Here is a 25,966-nt window from a genome sequence, read left to right as displayed (position 1 = left end):
AGCTTATTAAGGGGGCGGGACTTTGGCCATAGGGAGGCCAGAGTGTCCAAAAGTGCAAGATCGACAAGCAGGCATCATAGCCACTAGAGGGCGTCTGCAGGGAGAGCAGGACTCTGCCCAGCAGATGGAAGGGCTTCTCCTTGGCTGGTTGGTCTCCATGGAGATGGGCACCCACTCGGTCCACCTCGAAGGCTCCAATTCACTCCAATCCCCTCCCGTCCCCCCCCCCCAGAAACACACAGAGGACCATCAGAATTCAAAATCTTTAATAACAACGCAGGATCTGGGGTTAATTTTTGTAGCCTCGGCTGGCCCTCCGGCCTCTGGCGCGCTCAAACTTCCGGCCCTTGGATCTCACGTAGGGTCTGTGGGGAGGGAAAAGAGGGTTAGAGTGTGGCCCCGCTGGGGTGGAATGCTGAGGAAGCCCTGAGCAGGGCGTGGCTCGCTCTCACAGAGCAGCACAGGGACATCAGAAGGGGCGGGGAAGGGACACTGAGTAGGTTGCTGGAAAAGCTGAGCAGGGCAAGAGGGAGGTGGGAGATGCAGCCTGGCAGCGATCTCAGCAACGGGGAGTAAACAGCTTGAGGACAAAGCGGGGAAATCGAGGTGGGGGAGTTCCAGGGAAGGCTGCGGCTGGACTAGAGTGCGAAACAGAAGGGACCGGAAGCATGGCAAGGCCCAGACAGCAGGACTGGGTGTACTCACTTGGTGTGGCTATGTGGGGTTCCGGGAGCCTTGCCAAAATGCCTGTACACCTCTCGGCCCTTGCGTGGCCCTAGGGAGGGAAAGATGGGATCAGCCAGGGACCCAATTCCAGTAAGTCGCCATGGGAGCCACTGAACATCACTCACCAGACAGCAAGACGGTGCCACAGCCCTTGGGGGAGTCCAGGGCCAACTGGTCAAAGGTGAGGATCTTGCCTCCAGCTTTGAGGATGCGGCTCCGGGCACGGCTGCTCACACGCAGCGCGCATACCTGGGGGACACATGGGACGGGCACGGTCAGAACCCCCACCCCGTAGAGCCACCCAGGGACTGCAGGGCCTTCCTCTCCTTGGCTCTGGCCCAGCAGAGGCATTTAGATGCTTGCAGAGCCCAGTAAGACTGCCACTAGGGAAAGCTTCCCTGAGTGCCAATAGCAGTTCTTAACAGTTTATGTCCAAAACCTCCCTTAAGACCACAACCTGAACTTATTACGGATAAGGAAACGGAGGAATTAAAAAAGACCCAGGACTCTGTCCACAGGCCACTGAGTGGCCAAGAAATCTAGATGTGAAGCCAGGCTGTAAGGCTCAAGAACCAGCAAGCACCGCCATTAGGGAGGGACCCAGAAGGCTCTTGCCTGGGGACACCCACCATGCCTAATGCCAAGGACAATCCCCCTTCCATCCTAAAAGCCACCCAGACCAGGAGGTGTGACACCTACCTCACCCAGAGAAGAGAGGGGACTGGGAAGGCATCACAAGCCTCATGGCACTGGTGACAGAGATCATCAGGAGAGCGAGGACACGAGCCAGGTCGGGGCGCCAGCCCACCCACCATGACCCTGTGCCCGCTCCATACATACTCACCTTCAGTTTGGGCACCTCCTGGACCCGCACGTCATCGGTTATGGTCCCTACAACCACAGCGGTTTTGTTTTCCCGGCCGGGCAGCTTCATCTTCCGGATCTTTGGTGGGGAGGACAAACGCACACTAAGGAAGCTCCTTCTGGCGTTTAAATCCAACCCCACTGGTCACGCATCCCCAGGACAGACTGTTGGGCCCTGAAGGGGATAAAGCCACCCACGCCTCGCCTCTCAGCCAGCAGAGGCCTGACCTCAAGTCCAGCCAGGGAAAAACCCTGGAGACACAATGCAAGCACAGAGCCTTCAACAGAGCTCTCCTTCGGGAGCACTTAGGACATGTAAGACTTGACCCACAAGACAAAGCCACCGCAGCCAACCCTCACGTCACAATGAGAGGAGTCCAAGCCACTCAAAAGACCCACCGCTGTTCAGCTACAACCCCAAGGGTGTGCCCACCACGGGGTGAAGTCAACCAGCTGATGGCCAGGCCCCCAGGCCCCCAAACCCCCCACCCCAGCTCTAAGACACAATTCGGTTGTTCCCCAAATCAGCCCCTCACCATCCGGGAGAGGGACAGAGGTGGCCGGTTGGTGCGACTCATGAACAACCTCTTCAACACGACTTGGTTAAAGGTAGAGTTGGTTCGTCTGGCCAGAAATCTGTACAACTGGAGGAGAGAGAAAAGAAGGATGGAAACCCAGGGTGGCTCACATACCCCCCAACCTTCAGCTGAAAGACAAAACAGCATGGCTTGGCCTGACGAGGTTTTTATGGCTTTCCTCCACCCCACTGAGCCCAAGGGAGCCCCCAAATCCCCTCCCCAGAGGCTGAAAACGCTGAACCCCAGAAGCCTTGGGCAGAACCATGGATGTGCGCCTGCCCCACAGGGCCCCGGAATGGCCTGGGGCCCAGAATGCCGGTTCTGGAAGCTGCAGTTTTGGACAGCCCGGCCTAAGGCTCTCAGGCCTCAGCCTCACCTTGACCAACAGCCTCAGGTAGATGTCCTGGCTCTTGGGCTCCTTGCGCCGAACCTTTCGGTCCTTGTTGTGCCGGATGTCGACTCCCTGCAGAGTTGAGGAGAGACTATGGACCCAAACCTGACCTAGCAGATCACTCACCCCCACAAAACGACTGCATTACCCATCCCCGAGGACGTGCTAGGGCCCCGGTCTCTGAAGAGACAACAAACAAGAATGCTACAAAGCCTTCAGCACAAGGCACACAGCACCCTGAAAAGCCTTAACAGAGCAGACGCGTCGACTCAGAAATTTTCACTTTTTAGAAGGGGTGTTTTCCGATTATATAGGCCAAGGACAGGCCCTCCCTAAAAATACAGCAAAGAGCCTTTATTTGCAACTTACTCCATGTAGAACTACGACCAGAACCTTCGCGCACAACCTGCCTGACTCCAGCAGCCTTATGAAGCCGTTTCCCACTTGAGCTGAGAAAACCGAAGGAAGCCACGGTTTCCCCCAGACCCCGGCTGCTGTCCTGAGGGTCTCTAACAGGCCGTGCCAGGAACTGTAAAGAACTACAGAATGATTCCTAGCTCCCTTTTCTCCAACACCTCATGCACGCAGTAACCTCTGATGCGTGCTTCCTACGACTTCCCAAACGCACATCGGTGACGCGGGACAGACCAAGTTACTGGGGTCACAGCCAAGAAAAGCAAGATCACAGACTTGGCAGGGACCACGGCTGCAAAACCGGGGCACTGGACGGTGGCGAGCTCCCCCCTCCCCGGCCCCCCGCCCAGAACCCAACGTTCCAGGCCAGGAGAGCGACAGGTCCGGGTGGAGAAGACAAAAAAGACAAGAGGGCAAGCATGGATGTGGGTCCTACGCCAGGGTCCGAATGTCGGCTCTGCCACTTCCTGGCATTGCGACCCCGGTCACATCACTTAACCTCCTTGCGCCTCCATTTGGTCATCTACTCAATTGGAGCTTTAATAATAAGTGAGGACGGAAGGGACTGGAGGCCGGTAAGTCTGACCCATCCCTGGTCTTCGAGCTCCCAAAATAACTCCCCCCCCCACACCGCGGGAGTCTTCCCCTTCGAACAGCCCTGACATCTCTGCACCCCTCCTGGACTCCCCCAGCCCAAGACCGCGACGGATGGCGGCGGATAGTCGAGCCGGGAGCATCTCAAAGCACACTCACCATGATGGCGCCTCCTGCTTAGCCAGGTCCGGAAAGAGAGAACACTGTCAGGGTGGGCGGGGAAAGCCTTCAGCAAGAGGCGCCTACGTGACGTCACAGACGCGACGCGGCGCTCTACTCGAGTCGGGCCTCTCTATGGCGAATCACAGAGCGACCGAATGGGCGATTCCGGAATAAGTGGAAGGACAACCCACCGGGAACAAGCGCTACGTCAAGGGCGGCGGGGCAGGGGAGGTTGGGGGAGGGGCCTCTCTGGCCCTACCCAACCCCTGCTCTCGATAGTCTTCCGGAAGAAAGGGTTCTGGGAGCTAGAGAGATGTCGCGCGGCGCTGGGAGGTCGCGTTTCACGGTGACGCTCTGGCCCGATGCGGACGGCCTCTCTGTGGCTCCTGGAGGACCCGGCCAGCCGCGTATTGGAGGTGAGGAGGCGGAGCTGGCGGGGCCTGTCAGGACCTCGGGAAACCTCTGACCCCACGCTTCAGGCATTTCCTTATCAGGCTCACCTCTCTTATCTCCTGCTGCGCTTCCGAGGCTCAGCCGCTGCTCGGGAAGTCCTACCTGAGATCTAACCCGAAATCTTCTTGCTGCATCCCAGTCTCGAGTATCTCCTATTTCCAAGTTTTATATTCGTCTTTTACCCCTGCCCCTTCTCTGACCCCTCCCCAGCCTCTACCACTTTGGGGCTGCTTTTCCCGGCCGGAGAGATTCGAGTGGTCCAACAGACTCTGTGTGAGGGTTTTGCACGGTATTGGAATGCGAAGGAGGCGCACTGAAGCCCCAGGCTTGGGGTGTGGGGTGGAGAGGGATTGGGTGAAATCCTGAAAGAAGGAGATAAAGATTCAGAGGGGAGGAGGATTGGAGGCCCTGAGGGGGATTGGACAGAGACTCAGAGTGAGGGAAATGGAGACTTGGGGGTTGACAGGGAGACCTAGAAAGTAAGGGAAGATGGAGATTTGGGGAGAAGCACTAACATAGACGGTGAGATGGGGTCTTGTCTGCTGTAACCAAATTCAAATTCTGGCCATGCTAAGTACTAACAATAGTGTGACCTTGGGCAAGTCACTTAACCTCTCTGTGCCTTACTTCTCTTATCCGCAAAAAGGGGATAATAGACTTGGCACATAGGGTATTTTCCAGCTTTACATAAGTTAGTATAAATGCTTAGGACAATGCTTTGCATGTAAGTGCTCAATACAAATTAGCCTCCACTCCTTATTGTTAGCCCTTCTTGGGTAGGACCAGATGGACTGGCTGGAGCAGTAGCGAGGCTGACCTGTCCCCTCTTTTTTTCTTTCCTCAGGGAAGCCCTGCCCCTTTGGCCTCCCAGCACATCCAGCCCAGCCCACAGTCTGCCCCTGATGCTCCTACTTATTCACCTGTCCTCCACAGAACCAAAGGCCAGGCCTGGACCGTGAGGCCTCACTCCTTGCCAATACCACCCTCCCATGGCCTGCCGCCCAGGACCAGGGTCTTCCTGATGTGGTAACACAGCAAGGGCCAGCAGATGAATGGAAACCTTGAAGCAGAGGAGCAGCGGGACCAGGTAAGGGGTCCCTCTGAAAGTTAAGATCACCACACCATGGGACACAATTTCCTCCTCATCTCTGTTCCTTTGCCTTAGTGACTTGGTCCCTGTCTTTGAGTCCCAGCCTCTTTGTCGGTCTGATGGTGTGCCTGCTTTTCTTTCTCCCAAACTAAGATGTGCGTTTCCCTGTCTCTCCTTCTTCCTGGGTTTCTGTCCCCATCCCACCCACCCCCGCCTTTCTGGGTATTTCTTTGGCATATATTATCAGGTACTGTTGCTACTCTGGGTTAAACAAGGTGTGTTGTTTGACAATAAAAGAAAGTCCTCCATTCATCACTTTCTAGCAAACTCTGTCCCTGTCTCTTTCTGCATGTGTCTTTCTACAATTCTGATTCTTGGTTTCCTGATACTATTCTCGCCTTGCTTTCTTTCCGCTTTCACTCTGTCTTTCCCTCTCTATGTCTTTCTGTCAACATTCTTGCTTTCTGTCTCCTAGGCTCCCTTCCTCTCAGGCTCTGGTCCTCCAGCATCGTCTTCCTCCCTCACTCCTAACCTAGAAGTCTCTCTCAGATATTCTTCCTCCCCATCTCTCTCCTTGTGTCTCTGTCTTGCCATGTTACTGGGTCATTCGCTGGGCAGAAGTCCATGTCATGCTGCCTCCACTCTGGTTTGAGTCCAAGGTAAAGAACTGGTGAATAATGAGCCTGTCCTCCCGGATTTTCATTCCAGGAGTATCAGTCTCCATCTCTCTGTCCATCATTTTCTGGGTTTTCTTGTGTCCTTAACTTTGCATAGTCTCAATTCTATTGTCTTTGTCTCTTTGTATAGATCTCTGACTTCCTGTAACTATCTAAAAAACAGGCAGCACTCTCTAAGTCTCTTAGTGCCTCTAAATCTGCTTTTCTGGGTCTCTTTTACTAACTCCATCTGCATAGCTCTGGGTCTTGGTTACCTGTGTTAGGGTCAGTCCGTAACTGCAGCTGAAGCTCTCCTCCCTCCTGCCTCTTTTCTTTCAAAAAACTCAATGGATGGGGCAAGGCTACCACTTGCCCTCTACAAAAATGGCGTCAGCGGCCCTGACTGTAGGATCGTGACGCCGCTTCTGCTGCGTGTGTGCCCTCACTTTCTATGGCAGCCGATCTCGCGAAGCGCGATACCCCGCCCAGTTCTCAAGCCGTCCCTCGGCTGGTCGCCTGCGCCAAGCTCGCGAGCTGGCCGGCCCCGCCCCTCGCGCGCCCTCACTGGCGCGGCTCAGGCCGGCCGCGCGCCCATTGGCTGAGCGGATGCACACCCTCCCCCCACCCCTGGGTCTGATGGGGGCGGTTGGTGCTGACTTGAGGGGCCGCCTGGAGGAGGACTCGGTGTGTGAGGAGGGTGTGGGGGTAGGGTCAGGGACCCGAGTCTGGGGGACCGCGGGACCAAGAGGAACCGAGACGCAGGCCGGGACTGGGGTACCAGGGGTGTGGGATGGAGATGGAGAACCAAAACCGGGACTGAGAGATCCAGGAATGGAAACCTAGGTCTGGGACTGGGTTCTGGAAATGGGCTGGGGATGCAGAACCCAGACCGGAGGAACCGGAAACAGAGACTCAGGATAATGGATTGGGGGTGGGGGGACCTTTGGATGGAGACCCAGGCCCAGGTCTGGGGGACCAGGGTGGGTAGAGAGAATGGAGACCAGGCCAGAGACTTGAGGACCTAGGGACAGGCTCAGGCCCAGTACTGGAGGAAATCTAGGACTCTATCTAAGCCTGATTTGAGCTCAGGGATGGGGGCGCTGTTCAGTGCAAATTTAGGGGCGGGGCTGAGGGAGCTGCCCGGGGCAGGGGGCAGAGGTGACTCCTGAGGGTGAGTCTACAGATCGGGTGCGTCTGGTGCAGTACTGGGCCGGGGAAGGTGAGGGACAGGACTGGCAGCTGGCTGGGTGGGCGGGGTGGTGGGGAACAAAGGTGAGCAGGAAGGAGGCAGAAGCTGGGCAGAGGGCAGGGGGAAGGCCTCCGGGGAGGGGACCTCAGGCCCAGCTCCCACCCTTTCCCTGGAGAGCAGGCGGCCAGACACCCAGGTCAGTGCTTGGGATCCAGCTCTTGGCCCCTGTCCCTTGCAGGTGCCTGCGTGTGACTCCTGTAACTCTATTTCCTCCATGTCACATCCCTTTCTTGATCTCTCCTGCTGTCTACACCCCTCCATCCTGCCCCTCCTATCTGCTCTTTCTGTCCTTTGTCTTTCTGACCCTCAGAGGACCTCCTGGAGTCCCTGAACTGTGACTCTCCTAAGTTTATCTCTCCTCATCCTGGGTTTCATCTCATCAAAGCTGGTTGTTCTCTTGGAGTTCCTCTGGCCCTTAGACTTCATCCCTCTGTCTGTGTCCGAATGTCTGTTTTGTGTAACTTTTTCCATCTGGAGATAACTGTATGTGTGTGTGTTGTGTACTCTGTCTCTGCATATCTCCACTATCCAGCTCTCTCTCCTCTGCCTTCTATTTCTCCAAAGCCTTTATTATCCAACACACTCTTTGACTGCTTTCTCTTTTCTGTCTTCCGGTGAGAATATGAACCCACAGAGGCAGGGATTTTTGTCTGCTTTGTTCCCTGCTGTGTTTGCTGGGCCTAGCACTGTGATTGGCACATAGAGGGTAGTGAGTAATTATTTGGGGGATAAATGAATGTACATTTGCATGCCTGGCTGTCCACCCTCCAGGATGCCAGCCTTCCTGTATAATGGGCTTCTGCCCTGTGTCCTCAGGGTCTCCCCGCACTTGTCTGAGCCTGTCTGTCTCTGATGCTCCCATCTTGCCTGTCCCCGCCCCTTGTTGTCTCCTGTCCACAGGCCCTCCCCCAGCTTCTCTCTACCTGCCACAGGGGTCTTGGACTCTGACTCCTGCCCTCCTCCCTCCCCACAGAGGCCAGACCAGGAGCTGACCTGGAGCTGGGGCCACAGGCCTAGAAGCGCCCTGGACAGGGCCGAGGCCATGGCCCCTCCACCGCCACTGCCATTGGCCGCAAGCACCCCGCTCCTGCATGGCGAGTTTGGCTCCTACCCGGCCCGGGGCTCCCGCCTGGCCCTCACTCTCACCCCACAGGCCCTGCACATACAGCGGCTGCGCCCGAAGCCCGAAGCCCGGCCCCGGGGTGGCCTGGTCCCCCTGGCCGAGGTGTCAGGCTGCTGCACCCTGCGGAGCCGCAGCCCCACAGACCAGGCGGCCTACTTCTGCGTCTACACCTACCCGCAGGGCCGGCACGGGGGCCGCCTCGGGGGCCAGCGGAGAGCCGCCCGCACCTTTCGGGCCGACGGGGCAGTCACCTACGAGGAGAACCGCGCTGAGGCCCAGCGCTGGGCCATTGCGCTCATGTGTCTGCTCCGTGGACTGCCACTGCCAGGGGACAGGGGTGAGGCACTATGCAGCCGCTCTCCCCTAGGGCCACCCTGGCATCTGTGTGGATTTCCCTGTGTGGACACCTCTGTCTCTTCTCTCCTGTGTGTCTGTCTGTGGCTTGTCTCTCTCAGTCCATATTGAAAGAGTGGTAGATGCACAGGGATGGGCTACAGAAGGAAGAGAAACCACAGGCAGAGAAGAATGATTGGTGTGGGCTGTTCTCCTAGATTTTTCACTCTGTCCCCTCCCCCGCTTCCATGGGCCCTGACCACACAGATGAGTCAGAGGCTCCCCGTCTGGTGAGAGCAGCCGACTGAGACACGATTAGTCACCACCCAGGGTGACAGGCCCCCACAGAAGTCCCCTAGGACGTCCCAGGAGCCCCGAGGCGGCATCTAATCCGGCCTGTGGTGCCGGGACAGGTAGTCAGAGAAGGCTCTTGCCGGAGGCCCCACCCAGGTTCCTCAGTTGGCCCAGGAAGGTAAAGGTTCAAGGGTCCACATCTGGGGAGGCTTCCTTGGTCTTCCAGGATCCCGCTGGCTGGGTGGAGGCCCCACTGGTGAGAGTGAGGGAGCCTTGCACAGGGGGTAACCTGATCCTGGGTTCCAGGTGTTTGAGGATAAAGAAAGTTGAACCCACAGCTTTCCTCCCTCCTGCCACCTGTGGGTTCAAAGGGCACTGGGATTAGCCTCCCAAGTCCTGCCTTTGTCTGGGCCCCTGGGAGAGGGGGGCGGGGCTGCACACTCGGAAGCCCAGTAGAAAAACAGTTCCCAGCAGGCAGTTCCCAGCAGGCGGCTGTGCCAGCCCTCCACTGGGGGCTGTTTGCATTTCCGCCTTCTGAGGTGAGGGGCCTGGGTCTGTGGCTTCTGTAGACTCCTTCGCCTCTCTTTGCAGAAATCACCCCTGAGCTGCTGCCTAAGCCACCCCGATTGCTCCTATTGGTCAATCCCTTTGGGGGGCGGGGTCTGGCCTGGCAGTGGTGTAAGAACCACGTGCTGCCCATGATTTCTGAAGCCGGGCTGTCCTTCAACCTCATCCGGACAGGTAAGGGCCATGGCAGGCTGGAAGTAGGGGCTCTGAGGGGGCTAGGGTCGTGGTGGGGGGGCGGAGTGGAACAGCCTGACTCACCTCCTGGTTCCCCACATCAGAACGGCAGAACCACGCCCGGGAGCTGGTGCAGGGACTGAGCCTGAGTGAGTGGGATGGCATCGTCACAGTCTCGGGAGACGGGCTGCTGTTCGAGGTAGGGCAGGGGTACCCTGCCTTAGCACTGGGGGACTCTGGAGCCTGGCCCTGGGACCAGGACCCAAGTGGCCGCTGTCCCACCCTGTAGGTGCTGAACGGACTCCTAGACCGCCCTGACTGGGAAGAAGCTGTGAAGACACCCGTGGGCATCCTCCCCTGTGGCTCGGGCAACGCCCTGGCTGGAGCTGTGAACCAGCATGGGGGGTAGGTGGGGTCCTGCCTCCGCCAGCCCAGCACTGCAAGGGGAGGGGTGAGCCCTCCTGCAACCTGGCACGTCTGTCCCTACATCTCCCCCAGGTGCTCTGTGGTCAGTCAGGTTGATCAGTCCTGGCTGGGATGCTCCCCATACTGCGCCCCTGCCCCAGACATGTCTGCCTGTCTGTTCCTGGCTGTGTCCCTTGTGCCCAGAACGGTGGCGGACACACACAGGGGCACTGAGCGAATGCTTAACAGATGAGAGAGCAGACAGGGATCCCAGCTCAGAAGAGTCCATCCAGAGGCAGCCACATGGTCCCCCTGCTGTTTGCGTGCCCACTTTCCGCGTCTTTCTCCTGCCACCCTGTGCTCTGGGTCTCTCATGCCACCCCCTTTACTCTTTTCCCCGCCGGTGTTCGCCCGTCTCTGGCTGTGAAGGTTTGAACCTGCCCTGGGTGTCGACCTGCTGCTCAACTGCTCACTGTTGCTGTGCCGGGGCGGCAGCCGCCCATTGGACCTGCTCTCTGTGACGCTGGCCTCAGGCTCCCGCTGTTTCTCCTTCCTGGCCGTTGCCTGGGGCTTCGTGTCCGACGTGGACATCCAGAGCGAGCGCTTCAGGGCCCTGGGAAGCGCACGCTTCACACTGGGCACGGTGCTGGGCCTTGCCACCCTGCACACCTACCGCGGACGCCTCTCCTACCTCCCCGCTGCTGTAGAGCCTGCCTCTCCCGCCCCTGCCCGAGGCCTACCCCGTGCCAAGTCAGAGTTGACCCTGGCCCCTGCCCCGGCCCCAGCGCCGGCACCGGCCCCGCCTGTGGCGCACTCACCCCTGCATCGCTCGGTGTCTGACCTGCCTCTGCCCCTGCCCCAGCCTGCACTGACCTCGCCAGGCTCACCTGAGCCCCTGCCCATCCTGTCCCTCAATGGCGGGGGCCCAGAGTTGGCTGGGGACTGGGGTGGGGCTGGAGATGCCCCACTGTCCCCAGACCCGCTGCTGCCCTCACCACCTAGCTCCCCTAAGGCTTTACTGTCACCCATCACCGAGGGGGTCCCAGAAACCACAGCCTCCTCTGGGCTCGCACCTCCCTCCCCTGATGTCCCGGGAGCTGCCCCGGGAGCTGCCCCAGGAGCCACCTCTGCCAGGGGCCCACCTGACCACCTGCTCCCTCCTCTGGGCACCCCACTGCCCCCGGGCTGGGTGACGCTGGAGGGCGACTTTGTGCTCATGTTGGCCATCTCACCCAGCCACCTGGGGGCTGACCTGGTGGCAGCCCCCCATGCGCGCTTTGACGATGGCCTGGTGCACCTGTGCTGGGTGCGTGCTGGCATCTCGCGCGCGGCGCTACTGCGCCTTTTTCTGGCCATGGAGCGGGGCAGCCACTTCAGCCTGGGCTGTCCGCAGCTGGGCTATGCTGCGGCCCGTGCCTTCCGCCTCGAGCCTCTCACGCCTCGCGGCGTGCTCACTGTGGACGGAGAGCAGGTGGAGTATGGGCCGCTGCAGGCGCAGGTGCACCCAGGCCTCGGTACGCTGCTCACCGGGCCTCCCGGCCACCGCCGCAGTCGGGAGTCCTGAACCTAATGAAGCTTGCAACCCGCCAGGGGCGGGGCCGACATTCCGAGGAGGTGGAGCCTGGTCTAGGGGCATGGCCTAGCTGCTAGAGGTAGGGTGCAGGCCCCATACGCAGGAATCCCTGCCCCGTCTCAGGATTGCGCGCCCCCGGGGGACTAGAGGTAATGTTGGACGGAGTGTGGCTCTAACTCCAGGGGGTCGGTGTCATCCCGGTCACCGACTAACGGGCAGGCCCCGAGGGTAGTGCCTGACCAATGAGGGCAGGGCGCGGTCCAGAGCCTCGCTTCCGGCTCGTGGGAGGCCAGGTCCGCTGAGGGCGGAGACTGTCTTATGCGTTGTCCAATGACGGGACCTGGCACGTATGGGCTGGGGAGGCCCGGGTCTCGCCCTATCCACTCCGGTGCCTCCACTTAACTGGCCAATCCGCCCAAGAGGGGCAGGTTCCCCGGGGCGGAGCTCGGATTTGCACTAATGTACCTCCCAGCGCCCCCCTCCCCCGCCGGTGGGGGCGGGGAAACTCCTTTCTCCAGTCTTCAGTCCTTGTGTGTCCCCTGACCCTCATCCTCAAAGCAATTGAAAAGGTCTATGCAATAAAGGCAGTCGCTTCATTCCTCTCAGACCGTCGCCCCTTCTGCATCCGGCAGCCCGTGGGGGGATCCAATTCTAGGCGCTTCCAGTAGCTCCTGCCTTCTATGGACCGAAGCCCAGACCTGCCCACAGACTGCGGCCAGTGTGACCCAATGGCCTTGAACTGGGGCCAGGAAGCTGCCTCCTCCCCCACAACAGCTGGCTCTGGGGTTCTCAAGATTTATTCAGGATGTGTTACCGGAGGTGGTGGGAGGATGGGGTCCCCGAAGTGGCAGGGGCACACACAGAGGACCCTCCCCGCCCCCGCGAGGGAGGGGGGGGGAGGCTCGCTTTTTCTTAAAAATATAAATGTATTTATCTGCATCATCACGTCCCTGGGCACCCAGCTGGCCGGCGGGTGGGCCACAGGGCGGGGAGAGAAGAGGACGTCAGGGCGCAAGTCTGAGCGAGGCCGCCGGGCAGGGGTGGGGGACAGCCTCACAGGGCTCCGTGCTGGGCCTGGTAGCGGGACAGCACGGCGCGGTAGTGGGACAGCTCCTGGCGCACAGCCACCACTTCCTGCCGCAGCAGGGCGTTCTCCTTCTCCAGGAAGGCCGCCCGTACTGATATCTGGTTCTCTTTGAGCCGCCGGGCGTCTCGGGACCTCTTGGCTGCCTCGTTATTCTTGTACCGCCGGCTCCAATACTTCTCATCCTGAGGGTGGGGTTTGAGAAGGCACTAAGGGCCAGGGGGAGCAGCTTTCCTTGTGCCTTCAAGGACCAGAAGACAGCTAAGAGACCCTCTGGGATGCTTCACGCCAGCAAGTGGGATGCAAAGGATAGCAGGGCTCTCCGAGGATGAGTACCCAAGGGTCTGGTTGCTAAGGGCAGCAGGCCCCTAGCAACAACTAAGGTGTGAGCTAGTTCTCCCCACTCCAAGCCACTGGGCTCCATGTTTCCACTGTGCGAAGCAGACCCCACCACTCGGCTTGACAAAGGCCCTACAGTTAGCCCCTGGTTGCTAAGGATGCTTGTTCCTTGGCAACGGGGCCTTCAGGGTCTGAGGGCTTCTTCCAGTAAAAAGCACTGCTTTATGTACCACCTTCTCAGATCCTGGTTGCTAAGGAAAGCCTAGGCTCCCTAGCAATGGGGTTTTGTGTCCCATAAATCCCAGAGCTGGAGCCTTTTGACCTCATTGTCAAGGCAACCCCATCCTTCCCCAGCAATCTGAGTGGTTCCAGTAACTGTGGCTGTCTCGGACCCTCTGGCCTTGGATAGAGGCCAGAGAGCTGCCTTCTTCCCCATGGGTCCCAACTGCTAGAAGAGCTGTCCCTCAGCAAAGAAGCCTCCCCACACCATTACACTTAGAGTTCTCCAGTCCTAGAATCTGGCTGCGGAGGAGGACCACTCCTTAGGAACGAGGACCACACAGAGGTCCACAAGATGCTCTCCTCCCACCCCCCATGTCATTAAAGCCTAGTTCCCACTTACTAGGGCAAATCCAGTCCAGGCCCTGTGACAGGTCTAGACCACTGGTCTAGACTGCGTTTACAGGTCAGTCCTCAGTGTTTCAGGTAGTTATGGTGAAGTCCAGTGAGAGGAGCCCAGGAACCCCTTACTGGCAAAGCAGCAAGAAAAAAAAAAAAAAAAAATTCACTGCCCAGATCAGAATGTGTCTCTGGCTGCTAATGGGAACTCAAGGCCTCTCATCAATGAGTAGCCAAGGCCCAGAAAACAAGGCCCAGGGCTGGCAAAGTCTGCATCCCAGGCAGATGGAAGCACCCTGCAGAATGCCCCAAAGCAGAGGTCAAAGGACCAGACCCAGCCCAGGTAGTGGCTCAGAAGAAACAGACTGATGCTACTGCTAAGAGATGCTGTCCTTAGCAACAGGGCCTGGTCAAAGCTCCAAGCCTGTAGGAGTGGTTCCAGCAGGGCTAGCTGAGTCTGCGTCCCACAATGATACCATCTTCGTAAATCTCAAGCTGAAACTTTGGTCTCCTTTGTGCCCCATGGCTGTGGACGACTGATGCTTGGCTGCAGGTTAAGAGAACCTGAGAGCTAACCGCAGTGAAAAGCCCAGGCCTGTCTGTGAGGAAAGGGCCATCCCTGGCTGTGGGACCTGTAGGGGCCATGCCTGCAGCCTACATCCGGCAGGGCTCACCTTCTGCTCCTCTGGCACCTGGATCTTCCGAGCCTTCTTCATGATGGGCTGGGGTTTCAGCTCCTCCTCTGAGAAGCGATGTCTCCGAGGGTCAAAGGTCTCATGGCCGGGAATGCTTGACAGGGCTAAATCAGCTGGGTCAGGTTCAAATGTCATCAGCACCTCCACCGTGTCTGGGTCCACCGGGCTGGGTGTGTCCCGGGAGGTCAGGCCTTGGGGAAACAGAATGTGCTTCCTGAGTGTGTATTTACTTGGGGGGGGAGGTTCAAAGTACCCCCTGCTCAGGTATATCTTTGACCACAAGGAAGGCCCTAATGAGATCCACCACAAGGCCCTCCAGAGATTAACCTCTCTAATGTAAAACAGGAAGGTTCCCGAAGCTACAAAGGTGCTTAGACATCATGGAACCAATTCCACTTTCACAAACAGGGAAACAGGCCCAATGACAACTGACACGCCCTAAGTAACACACGAGCCTGTTCTATTGCTTCTGAAACCCCAGGCCTTCAAATTTGCAGCGTTAGCTCCTTTCCCATTATCTAGCCTGAATCCTGCCTACTGAATCCCTGACCAAAGCCTAGACCCCAAGGCTGTTCAGAAGAAAGAAATCCAGTGCACTGAAAAGACTTCAGGTGCGCCGCTTAACAGCTAACTGGCCCAAACGGGTAAGGAAGAAAAGCAGAAATGAATGAGGTTTGGGGAAGGCTGGTTCAAGGGAGGGGGTACGGCCGGACTGTGCCTTTAAGAGCGAGCATGCCGGGGTCAGCTGAGGATACAGGCTCAGGGCCAGTCACGTGTGGGCGCCAGCTTTCCCGTCCCGCCCCCCCCCGGCCCCCCCGCCACGGGCGCCCTCTAGTTCCCCAGGCCCCGCCCCCCCCTCTGTGTGACCGCGCCTGCGCGAAGTGAGGAGCAGGGAGGAGGGAGGAGAGGACTCACGTGGCGCGGGAATGTGCGGCAGGGAAAGAGGGGGCCCCGGTTCTGCCTAGAGGTCCGGCCAGGGGCAGGTGTGTCCAGGAATTCCCAACCTGCAGTCTGCCCGTGGAGACCCCAAGTGCCCGAGGAAACACACTTTTCCTTTTGCCCCCTGGGGTCTCTCAGCTCAAACCTCTCAAGCTCCAAAGATCCAGGCCCTCCTGGTGTCTGGGGAACATGGGCACAAACGGAACCCTGGACCTTCTCCCTCGCCACTGGGATCACATGATTCTGGGATTCCCAAGCCCCTCCTCTCCCAGGAACATAGGAAGCTCTCGGTCCTCGCTGCAACAGAAGACCCAGAATGAAGATCTTTTTTCCCCTCTAGACGACTCCGGGACCCCGGGCCCTAGCTCCTCTCCACGGGAGGATCCAGCAGCTAGGGGTGCCAGTCTTTTATGTCCTGGTAAAATAGAAGTCTGTACCCAGACCTTGCTTTCTCTCCTATAGAGGGCCTAGGAGTAGCAGTCCTTCCCCAACTCCACTGACTCCGCGCCCAGATTCCAGAGTGCACTTCACTCCCCAGCAAATAATTCCGGTGTTCTGGGATCCCAATCCCGGCTCCTCGAGTATCCGGACCTTCTCTCACCACGTCCCAAAGAAAAGTCCTCACTACCGCCCCACAGGAAAGGCTTCCTAGAATTTGAGATCCCAAGTCCTTCATCTCCAATGGATCCAGGAGACCCAGTCTCTGATGCATTACGGGACAAAGAATCCGGCCTCCTCTCCCAACATCTCGCTACTGCGTGGACCCAGAATTTGGGCGCACAACCCCAGCCCCAAGGTCCCCGGCCAAGTGCGGCACAGCCCTGCCCCTGAAGCCCAAGCCCCGCCCCTCCAGGGTCCTGCCCCGCCCCCGCCGTCGCACCTGCGCGGTGGCCGCCCGCGGCCCCGAGGGCAGCCCGGGTGGGGGCGTGCCCCGGGGAGGAACGAGGGGAAGCTGAGCCGCAGGAACCCGGCCCCGGGGAGGGTGCGGGCGTGCGCACGGGGGAGGGCGTCGGTGAAGGGCCGCCGGGGGGCGGCGGGCTGGGCGGGAGCCCGTGCTCCAGCAAGAAGGCGTCCAGGTCCACGTACTCCACGTCGCCGAACGGCAGCGTCCGCTCCCACAGCAGCGGCGCCAACAAACCCGGGCCAGGTGCGGCCCCCGGGCGCCCCCGCGGGGACCCGCCGCCCAGCACTGCCCCAGCTGGGGCATCCGCCGGGCTCGCCGTCTCCAGGCCGGGCCCGGGGACCGTGGCTGCAGGCGGAGCCGCCTTGCGCTCCTTTTCCTTCAGGAGACCTGCAGGCCAGGGAATGAGCGGGCGAGAAGAAAGAGATGGACAAGAGACCCCAGGACAGAAATACACGAAGAAAGGGGAGATAGAGACCCACAGGGCGGAGATCCAAAGAGGGAACAGGCGGGGAAGAGGAACAGACAGGAGAGAAGGCAAGGACCCAAAGAGAAGAGACCCAGAGAGAGAAGGCACAGACGTGGGCGGCACAGACAGAGGGGGACAGAAACCGAGAGAGGGACAGAGACTCAGAAAGAGGGGAGGATAGGGACCCAGAGAGGGGTAGGACACAGACCAGGGAAGGGATAGATACACAGAAGGGGGACGGAAGTTCAGACAGAGGTAGATGGAGGGTTGGGCAGGTGAGAGGGGAAAAAAATGACAGTTCTGTAATTTCTCTGTAGCCTACCCCTGCTCACTGTGGCCTCTTCTCCCCACCCCCACACTATGTAAGGGGCAGGAAGGGGCTCTATTCCTGGGGCACATTCCTCATCCCTAGACTCCATGTGACCCCAGGAGGCCCCGCCCAAGCCCGTGTCACTACCGTGTGAGCATCAGACACACCCCCTCCCTCCTCCCTGGACCCCAGGGGTCCAGACGTTCAGGACCAAAGAATGCGGGGGGGGGGGGGGCTTAGGCCCAGACTCTCAGGTCCTCGGAGAGGAGGACTCTGGGGGACTCCTGGGTCCTCCTCTTGGACGGGCTTGAGCGCAGGTACTTTTGGATCCTGGGTGCTGAGAGATCTAGGGGCCTAAACACCTTAGTAACTGGGCAGATGACGGTTGGAAGATGGACTCTCGACACGTAAGAGGAGCCCCCCGTCCCAGCACTTGAATCCCTGAGGGAGTAGGGTGTCCGGGTTAGGATAGAGGGGGGCTAGAACTCACAGCTGGCTGGGTCTTTGGGTTTGCTGGTCCCCTGCAGAAGGCTCCGCAGCCCAAGCAGCGCTCCCCCGCCAGGGGGGGCCCCGGCTGGGCCGCCCAGCAGCAGGGGGGCCGGGGTCCTGTCGCTCACGGGCCGCGCCATCACCGGGCACCTGCCCGCAGGCTCAGGGGCTCATGGAGAGGCGAAGAGCCGGCCTGCCAGTTAGAGGCACACTCCAGTGGTTCGGGCGAGTGCCTGCCCAGGGGCGGGCGAGCGTAGCTTGCGAGCCTCCAGTATCCAGAACACTGCAAATCCTAGGAGTGACGGGGATTTGCAGTCCTCGGTGCAGAAACGTGCAACTCAAGAGGGTCCCTGGAGACCATGCAGTCTGAGTGAGGGGTTGATCAAATCAGGCAGCGGGTTCTTTGCAGTCCAGAGTTCAAGGGGACACAAGGCGCTCCTTCTACACGGTGGGCGAGCCTTGCTCTTGCAAAATCTGCAGCTCTCTCAGCGGAAGGCGCTCTGCAATCTGCACCAAGAGGTGTGCGCGGAGGGGCGGGGGAGGGGGCAAGAGGAGGCGGCCTCCTTGAGGCGTGGCCAACGCAAACTTCTTTCGCGGAAAAAAAAAAAAAAAAGCCAAACCAAAACACTCGACGCCACAGCGCGCACCCCTCCTATTAGCCCCCGCTAGCTGCTTGGGCCGAGGACCCCAGCCGCGTGCCGCCCTCCGGCTGAAAGAGCGGGCCAATCGCGTCTTGACCCCTCGAGACGCACGGCCAATGGGACCCCCGGATCCGCCGAGGCCCGGGAGGGCGCGTGAAGGGTTCCGTGCGAGAAGTTGCAGTGCCTTTAGGTGGGAGGCGGGACCCTGACCTACATTTGCCCAATGGGAGACGGCACTGGGGGCGGGACCGTGACCCATTTCGGGCCAATGAGGCAGGCGGGAGGGGGAAGCACATGGCTCTGCGCGTGCTGCCCGATGGGGAGGGTGAGTTGGGGGGGTAGTGAAAGAGCCGCGGCTTAAAGGAGCCGCCAGTCTAAATGACGGTTTTGGGAAACCGGAAGCAAAAAAAAAAAAAAAACAAAACCGAGCAGTGCGGTTTAGGAAGACGGAGATTGGTTTCTAGAAGGCTGCTGTTTTTCACGACCCAAATGTTTCCCCGCCGCGCCCAGAATCAGACCACTAAGAAACAGGAAGTATTCTGTCCCTTTAATAGCTTTGTTTTGGGGGTGACTCCCCTCCCCGTGTGGGGAGGCTTGGAAAGGACAGGCACAATCCTCGATGGGGAGTCTCAGCGACCATGGGGGGCACCATCCACTGTAAGACAGACGACAGCGGTGGGGGAGCATTAGTTTACGGCACGAGAGGTTGGATCCTGCAAGAGGGTTTGCAGGAGTCGGGGGCTGGGCCGCGGAGGGCTCTACCACGGAGGCTGCGAAAGGGGAAGCCGGGATGTACCAGGTCGAGAAACTGGGGGAAACGGTCAGATTCTGGACCGGCACTGGGTTTAACCAGCAGGAGGCAGCAGGAGGGTGGACTAGGAGGGTTGACGTCCAGCTTCAGCATCAGACTGAACTACACGAAGGTATTCATGGGGTGGGGGTAGGAGGGTCTGGGCCATACCACGTTGAGAAGCTAGCTGAGTGGCTGTAAGATCACAGGGTCGAAGCTCGGGGAGACAGTAGGAAGGGGAGGAGGCTGTACCATGTTGATTTTCAGGAAGGGGTGTGTGTCAGATTACGGAACAGCCTGAGATTTGTACCACACCGAAACAGGGAAGGGATCCGGGCTGTACCATTTTGGAAAGCCGTCGTAATAAAAAACCACGGCCCAGTGGGAAGCCAGGGAGCTCGGGTTATATATCAAGTTGCAAGTTTCAAGCAGTGGAGAGGAAAGACAAATCACGGACCAGCAATGGTCTCTGGCGTGGAAGTGGACTGTACCATGTTGACACATAGAAGGGAGAAAAGAGCGAGTGCGAGCTCAGGAGGCTGGACCGTACAGAAACGTCAAAGGGGTGGGTAGGACTATATCATGTTGAGAAAAGAAGGGGAGACACATAGGCGGGTTAGACCAAGACGTGCGGGGAGGGGTGCAGACCGGACCATACCATGCAGGCGGTAGTTGGGGCCTCGGCAGCGCCTCTCGGGGTGCCGGGGGTCCCTGTTGCCCCTCAAGGCCCTGTGGGCCAAGGGCTGCAGGGGCCGGCCGTTACCGCTGAGGCTCTGGAAGATCTGGGACGGAGGATTCTGGCTCAGGAGTCTCAGGGAGTGCATCTGCGGCGGAAGCGGGTGGGAAACTGTGAGTGAACGGTGAGCGGTCTTGGTGAAGGGCCACAGAGGAAAGCCCCGCCCCTGGGGCAGATGGGCGGGGTCTCACTCGGCCCAGGAGAAAAGTAAGGCGGAAGGAGGGTAGAAGAGGCCAAGAGCGATGCCCAGGCCACGGAACGGGTTAGCCAGGCTGGAGGGGGCAGACAGAAGTCACCTGGAGGGAGGTGATATTGAGGGCCCGGTCAATGAGGATCCAGGTGACAGTCTCTGAGCAGGGCGGGGTGCTGAGGGAGCCCTGATAAGTGATGAAGCCGAAGGATTCGGGGAACAGGAGCTCCAGGCTCAGGTCTTGAAGAAAGTAGGCATCATCTGCAGCAATACCGGGCTAGAGTGAGGAGCAGGACCCCTCTTGAACTCCCCTCCTGTGCACACACAGCTCCCCATCCCCTCCCCCCAATGCACCAAGGACTTACTCTTGTAGGAGATGCGGGTGATGGTGTCCCGGTTAAGGAGGCGGCTGAGGAAGGGGTTCGAGCTGCCAGCCACCTGTGTGGGGGTACAAGGTGAGGAGGTAGGAATCCAAAAGTCCCAAGTCTAAGCTCCCAATCCTCCCTCCCCCAGGACCCAGGAATCTGGGCCACCCAGACTCCCTCTTCCCCAGACCAGATTCCAGAATTCCCCTTCATCCTTTGGGATCTCGCCTGGGCTCACATTGATGAAGAGGCTGAGAATGGCCAGGCCATTGGGGCCCCGGGAGGCGGCGCTGAGGTTCCCGTAGAGTTCTTGGTTGAAATGGATGAGCTGCACCTGGGAGGGGAGCACAGAGTGGGGTTCCCCCAGTAGAAGGGGAGGAGAGAATGGGTGCAGCTCTGGGCCCTCAGGGTCCCAAGGCAGGTTAAAGATTAGTGCTTGGGTGGGGGGCAGTGGTTCTGGAAAGGAGGGTGGGGTGAGGCATTAAGAGAAAGGTGAGGTGGGAGGAATTGGGTCAGCTCTGGGTGAAGGTCAAGGGTCAGAGGTCAGTGGCCACCACCTCAGCAGAGAAGCCCTGGTGGTTGATCTGGTGTTCAGAGCCAGCTCCATCACGTGCTCCAAAGAGCAGTCGCAGTTCACTGAGTCGGTGGCTGTAGAGGAGGGGACCCCCAGACACATTGACCACGGGCCGTGGCGCAGGCAGGAAGGAGACATGGCGGCCAGTGTTGTACAACGTTCCCCGAAGCTGTAGGAGAGGAGGAAGCTGTCACAGGGACAAAGAGGGAAGGTCTTTTCCCTCCTGTGTTCCACTCCTACATTTCCTGCTTCCACCAAGCATTTAATCATTCAGCACAGCTGGAACATCAGTTACTTCCCAGGGTCTGTTCTAGCCCCATGATAGGTGCTCAATATCGGTGCATTTATTCAACTCACAGATATTTATTGAGCTGCTACTATGTGCCATGGATGCCAGGAAGAGAGCAAGGAACAAGTAGGCAAAAACCCTGGGCTCATGGAACTTGTGTCCTCATGGAGCCGAGGCAGACAATAAATAACAAATTACGTAAGTAACTGCTTAATTAATTACATCTTAAGCTTAAGCGGGGAAGAACTGAGAGCTCTGAGAAGGTAACATGGGAAACCCAGCCTAGACTGGGGTGGGGGGTGGGGAGATGAGGAAAGGCCTTCATGAGAAAGTGACATTTGAATGGAGACCCAAAAGATAAGTAGGAATTTGTTGCAAAGGAGAGAAGGGTATTCCTGGAAGAGGAAACAGCAAGTGCAAAGGCCCTGAGGTAGCCTCTTTCAGTGCTAGTGCAGGGGCTTGTGGGACTAGTGCCTGGTGAACGGAGAGGTGATAGGAGCCAGATGGTACAGGGCCTTGTGGACAATGATGGAATATTTTGTATTTTTATTTAAATAATTAAAAATAAATACATCTATATGTATATGTGTATATATAAATATATATTTTATATATATATATAAAATTTATATATATCTAAAATCTCACACCTGGCACAGTGCCTGGAACATGGTATTTGCTGTTTAAATCTGTTAGTATTACTTCTCCCGTTAGGAATATTTTGAGAGGAGAGTGGAATGCTCTGCTTTGTGTTTTTAAACATCCCTCTAGCTGTGGGATGGAGAATGGAGGGCAGAAGGCAGAGAACCAGGCTAGCTAGCACCCTGTGGCACTAGTCCAGGGGCAAGTTGATGGTGGGGGAGTTGGAGGAGACACACAGTGACAGGATCCAAATGATATTGAGCAGGGAGATGAAAAAGGACCCAGAATGGACAGGGGAATGAAGGCAAGAATGGGTTGGGAATAGCCCCGGGCTTCTGGCAGGGGCAGGTGAGTGAAGAGGGGTGCCAACTCTTACAAGAAATGGAATTGCAAAGTGTGCAAGAGCCTAGATGCTAGGACCACACTACCTGGGTCTGAATCCCAGTGCTGACCCTCTAGCTGTGTGACCTCAGACAAGTAACTCAATCTCTCTGTGCCTCAGTTTCTGCATCCTTAAAATGAGGAGAACAATAGCCTCTATCTCATGGGGTGGTTGGGAGGATTAGCAGGCTGATCAGGCTTTTTAAAACCATGCTTGGCCCAGGGAACAGTCTGTGTTAACATTGCTTTTACAGACACGGAAAACCTAGGGAGCCATGTTTGGATAAAGAAGAACAGGTGATTCATATTAGAGTGTAAGGAGCCTCCTTTCTACCCACTGTCTATGGCTCCTTAACCCAGGGGGGGCCTTCCACCTCCGCACCCCACCCCCACTCGTGCCCACCCCCAGGGGATTTGGTGAACCCTCCCACCAGGCCCCTTACCTTCTCTCCCCCAGTGCTGAGTCTCAGTGGGGGCAGAAAGGGGTCATAAAGGACCCTCTTCAGCTCCACATCCACAGGGCTCTGCCGCTTCCCCACAGCACACAGACTCCAGGCTGCATTCACTAAGCCCCAGAAGGGAGGCCCTGGAGGCAGGGGTGGGGCAGGGAGGAAAGGGAGTCAAAGATAGGACTGGATCCCAAAGCTGGGATCTGCTGAGAAGGCTGTGTTTTGGACTCCTGGATCCCAGGACAGGAAGGGTAGGGGATGGGGACTCCTGGGTCTGAGGGAGGAAGGGGCTGGGAATCCAGAATCTTGGGTCCTAGAAGAATCTTGGAGGAGTTTCCAAAGATCATCTAGCCGCCTCCTTAACCAAATCTACCTTCAATTAAGTCATTGGGGGAAGGAACTACAACTCCCAGCAGGCCTGAGTGCTGCCAGCCTACCATCCACGGCATGTCTGCCCCAGAGCCCATGGGAGTTGTAGTTCTTTCACTCTCCCTTGTCCCACAGCTGGATAATGAATGTACCGGGGGAGAGGAGTTGCAGGGGCTGGTCAAGGCAGGGGATGCGACCAATGAGCCTCTGGTTCCCAGCACAAGCCAGACCTACCTGCCTCTTTCCCTGCAACCCCCCCCCACTCTCTTTTGCACCCCCACACTCCTTCCTTCCACTCACTCCCACTCACTACTTGAAATGCGCATATATAATGTCCCGTGGTGAGCTGCTGGGGTTCAGAGGCTGGGGCCGACTCTAGAGGGAGGAAGGGAGGGAGAGGGAAGGAAGGGGCTGGGACTCCGGGGTCCTGCGAGGAGGACAGGGCTCCTGGGTCTGAGGAAGGAGGCACCCTGCAGCCCCGAGTCCTGGGTCCCCGCCCTGGCTCCACCTGGCACGAAGTTTCCCTGGAGATTATCCTTGTAGCTCCACCAGTCCTCGGGGTCAGGTGCAGGTCCAATGTGAGCTGGGGAAAGAGCAGCCTGAACCCCTCCCCTTGGTACCCCACCCCCACCTCTCCCTCAGGGGCTCCCGCCCCAACCCCCGGCCTTACCTGCCGCCCCCAGTGCGGCCCAGAGTACCAGCGCCCTAGGAACGCTCAGACGAGCAGCAACCCCCATCCCTGGGAGGCCTCTGAGCAACCCCCTCCCAGCGTCCTGGCCCCTCTCTCAGCTCCTCCTTCCCTGCTCTGTGGGACCCTGTCCCTCCAGGACTTCCAGCCTGCCTCTCCTCCCTACAGGGAGTCCAGTTCCCCAAACACCGAGGCAGCAGGGAACTGAGACCCCCCAAATACACTCCTCCCTGCTCTCCCAGCTCTCTGTGCCTCTCCTTCCTTTTCTCTTTTCCCCAACCCTCCAGCCTCCCTCTACCTCCCGACCTTCCTACCCCTTTCTCTGCCTCCTGCTTCTCCCCGGGGTTACCTCCTGGTTTCTAATCCACACCCCCTCTTTGCTCTCTTTTCTTCAGCTCCCCGGAGCCACCTAACCCCATGTCTCCATCCTGCTTCTCTCTCCTCCTCCCGGTCTCCCTCCTCTCCTGCTTCTTTCTCGCCCAGTCTCCCCACCTCCTCCTCTTCTGCCTCTCCTGTTTCGCCGTCTCTCTCTTCCCTCATCCTCGCTCCCTCCTCCCCCTCCCTCTCTGATCTCTCTCTGGGTGTTATTTAATTTTTTTGCCGTTGTTGTTGGCGGGGGGGGGGGGGGGGGGGGGGGGGGGGGGGGGGGGGCGAGTGATCTCACAGCAGCAAACAGTCCTGGGACTGGTGTGGGGAGAGACCAAGGGGCAGGATGGAGGGGTCATTGGGGGCTAATATCCAGCTTCCAGCTGTGCCGGGGGAGGGGGACGGAGGGGTGGGGGGGGTGGCCTGGACACCTGGGGCCCGGAGCTGGCAGTTCCCAGCCTCCGCAGAAGGGAGAAGGGGGGGCGCTTAAGGTGGAGCTGAGGGAGTCCTCCGAGGTCTCCGTGCTCCAGGCCGCTGGTGCCGGAGGATCCGGGGTACCCCGGCTGGTGCGGACCCGGGTTGGAGCCTTAGTGGCGCCTGCAGCCCCCGCCCAGTGCTCCAGTCGGCCTCGGCTGGGGGCCGCCTTAACGGGGCTGAGGGATCCCCTGGGAGACCGGGGTGCGGTGCGGGCAGCTGACCAGGAGGGGGAGGCAGAGACTTGGAGAGGGACCGAGCGCCGGGAGGAGGAGCCGGGAAGGCCGAGCGGAGGCAGCCGAGGGGAGGCAGCCGAGGTGAGGTCGAAGGACTGCAGAGGCTTAGGAGGGGAAGGGGAGCCCGAGGTAGATGCGGGGAGACATGGCGGAGGGAGACCTGCGTGCTGGAAATAGGGGAACGGGGAGGCGGGGGAGTGGGGGGGGGGGAGAGAGACAGAGACACACAGTCAGAGACAGAGTGTGAGAGAGAGAACGGGAGATACTGGTGGAGGCAGAGAGAGACGTACAGAGACACACATTGAGAGACAGAGTGAGAGAGAAGGAGAGAAGGGGAGATACTGGTGGAGGCAGAGAGAGACGTACAGAGACACACACTTGGCCATAGGAACAGAAACGCCCATCCCACCGGTCAGAGAAGGGAGAAGAAGCTGCCAGGCCAAGGGGGTGGGGGTGGGGAGAAACAGAAACTGAGAAGAGATTCAAAGACAGAGAGACAACAGCCAAACTCAAAGAGAGAGACACAGAAACATAGAGAAAGAGACACACACATACACAAACACACACACACACCCCTCTGAGTAGAGAGCCTCATGCAGAGAAAGAGCTCACCAGAGAGGAAGAGATGGCAGAGACCCAGAGAGAGGGAGAGAGACCCAGAAACAGACCAAGGGACATCAAAGGACAGCGTGGAGTCAGAAAGACAGGCATTCAGATAAAGAATTTGGAACAGACAGTCAAGGCACAGACAGCCAAAGAGAGTCAGAAATGGAGAGAAAAGAAAACGCAGGAAAGAAAGGTATGTATTGCTTATCCATGGCCGCATAAGGAATCACCCCCAAACTTGGTGGCTTCAACCAACAAGCATTTACTGTCCCACCGAGTCTGAGGGTTTGGAGTTTGGGAATGGCTTAACCGGGGCGGGGCGGGGGTCCACAAGGTCCAGTTAGGACCTTGACCAGGGTGCAGCCCCCTGGAGGTTCGACTGGGGCTGAACAGCACTTCCAAGTTCCTCATCACTGTGCCTCTCTTGAGGGCTATAGGGGTGCTGGTTTCCAGATCGACTGATGAGAGAGAGAGAGGAGAGAGCACAAGCAGGGGGAGCAGCAGAGGGAAAAGGAGAAACAGGCTCCCTGCTGAGCAGGGAGCCCTGATGCTGGGATGCTGGGATGCTGCGGGTGATGTGGTGATCGCAGGACCCCAGGATCATGACCTGAACAGAAGGCAGACACTTAACAACTGAGCCACCCAGGAGCTGTGTTGGCCCATTTTACAGATGGGGAAGC

General features: G+C 58.6%; 4 protein-coding genes and 1 long non-coding RNA gene across 14 annotated transcripts; 2 read left to right on the top strand and 3 right to left on the bottom strand.

Moving 5' to 3' along the window:
• Nucleotides 1-249: 249 nt before the first annotated feature.
• Nucleotides 250-3,869, bottom strand: RPL18 (ribosomal protein L18). Its single transcript, XM_004767426.2, has 7 exons — nt 3,727-3,869; nt 2,545-2,631; nt 2,127-2,234; nt 1,571-1,669; nt 852-975; nt 706-775; nt 250-365 (listed from the first exon to the last, which is right to left on the bottom strand). Exons 1-7 carry the CDS (start codon nt 3,727-3,729, stop codon nt 290-292), a joined length of 567 nt encoding a protein of 188 aa, XP_004767483.1. The 5' UTR covers nt 3,730-3,869; the 3' UTR covers nt 250-289.
• A 117-nt stretch (nt 3,870-3,986) lies between these two features.
• On the top strand, nt 3,987-12,251 carry SPHK2 (sphingosine kinase 2). Of its 10 annotated transcripts, none has more exons than XM_004767417.3 (7): nt 3,987-4,145; nt 5,116-5,269; nt 8,151-8,637; nt 9,519-9,668; nt 9,773-9,867; nt 9,958-10,073; nt 10,503-12,251. In XM_004767417.3, the coding sequence occupies exons 2-7, from the start codon at nt 5,231-5,233 to the stop codon at nt 11,635-11,637; spliced, it is 2,022 nt and encodes a 673-aa protein (XP_004767474.1). In that variant the 5' UTR covers nt 3,987-4,145; nt 5,116-5,230; the 3' UTR covers nt 11,638-12,251. The 10 variants fall into 10 exon arrangements, with proteins under 10 accessions (XP_004767474.1, XP_004767472.1, XP_044933018.1 ...); XM_004767415.3 differs by having other exon boundaries at nt 5,027-5,269; XM_004767416.3 differs by lacking the exon at nt 3,987-4,145 and adding an exon at nt 4,155-4,327.
• A 176-nt stretch (nt 12,252-12,427) lies between these two features.
• On the bottom strand, nt 12,428-18,345 carry LOC101675367 (D-box binding PAR bZIP transcription factor). The gene is made up of 4 exons (XM_004767425.3): nt 17,492-18,345; nt 16,202-16,612; nt 14,362-14,573; nt 12,428-12,915 (listed from the first exon to the last, which is right to left on the bottom strand). The coding sequence occupies exons 1-4, from the start codon at nt 17,628-17,630 to the stop codon at nt 12,700-12,702; spliced, it is 978 nt and encodes a 325-aa protein (XP_004767482.1). The 5' UTR covers nt 17,631-18,345; the 3' UTR covers nt 12,428-12,699.
• A 312-nt stretch (nt 18,346-18,657) lies between these two features.
• On the bottom strand, nt 18,658-24,123 carry CA11 (carbonic anhydrase 11). Its single transcript, XM_004767411.3, has 9 exons — nt 23,587-24,123; nt 23,425-23,499; nt 22,542-22,684; nt 20,770-20,955; nt 20,451-20,546; nt 20,213-20,285; nt 19,954-20,108; nt 19,580-19,745; nt 18,658-18,786 (listed from the first exon to the last, which is right to left on the bottom strand). The coding sequence occupies exons 1-9, from the start codon at nt 23,651-23,653 to the stop codon at nt 18,761-18,763; spliced, it is 987 nt and encodes a 328-aa protein (XP_004767468.1). The 5' UTR covers nt 23,654-24,123; the 3' UTR covers nt 18,658-18,760.
• On the top strand, nt 19,653-21,654 carry LOC106007318. Its single transcript, XR_001182013.2, has 3 exons — nt 19,653-19,770; nt 20,221-20,302; nt 21,146-21,654. It is a non-coding gene; the product is annotated as an uncharacterized LOC106007318 (long non-coding RNA).
• Nucleotides 24,124-25,966: the final 1,843 nt, after the last annotated feature.

This window comes from Mustela putorius, unplaced genomic scaffold, assembly GCF_011764305.1.
Source record: "Mustela putorius furo isolate JIRA1106 unplaced genomic scaffold, ASM1176430v1.1 tig00000196_pilon_pilon_pilon, whole genome shotgun sequence".
Classification (NCBI taxonomy): domain Eukaryota; kingdom Metazoa; phylum Chordata; class Mammalia; order Carnivora; family Mustelidae; genus Mustela; species Mustela putorius.
The sequence above is the reverse complement of the archived record's forward strand: the minus strand, read 5'-3'. Positions and strand labels throughout refer to the sequence as shown.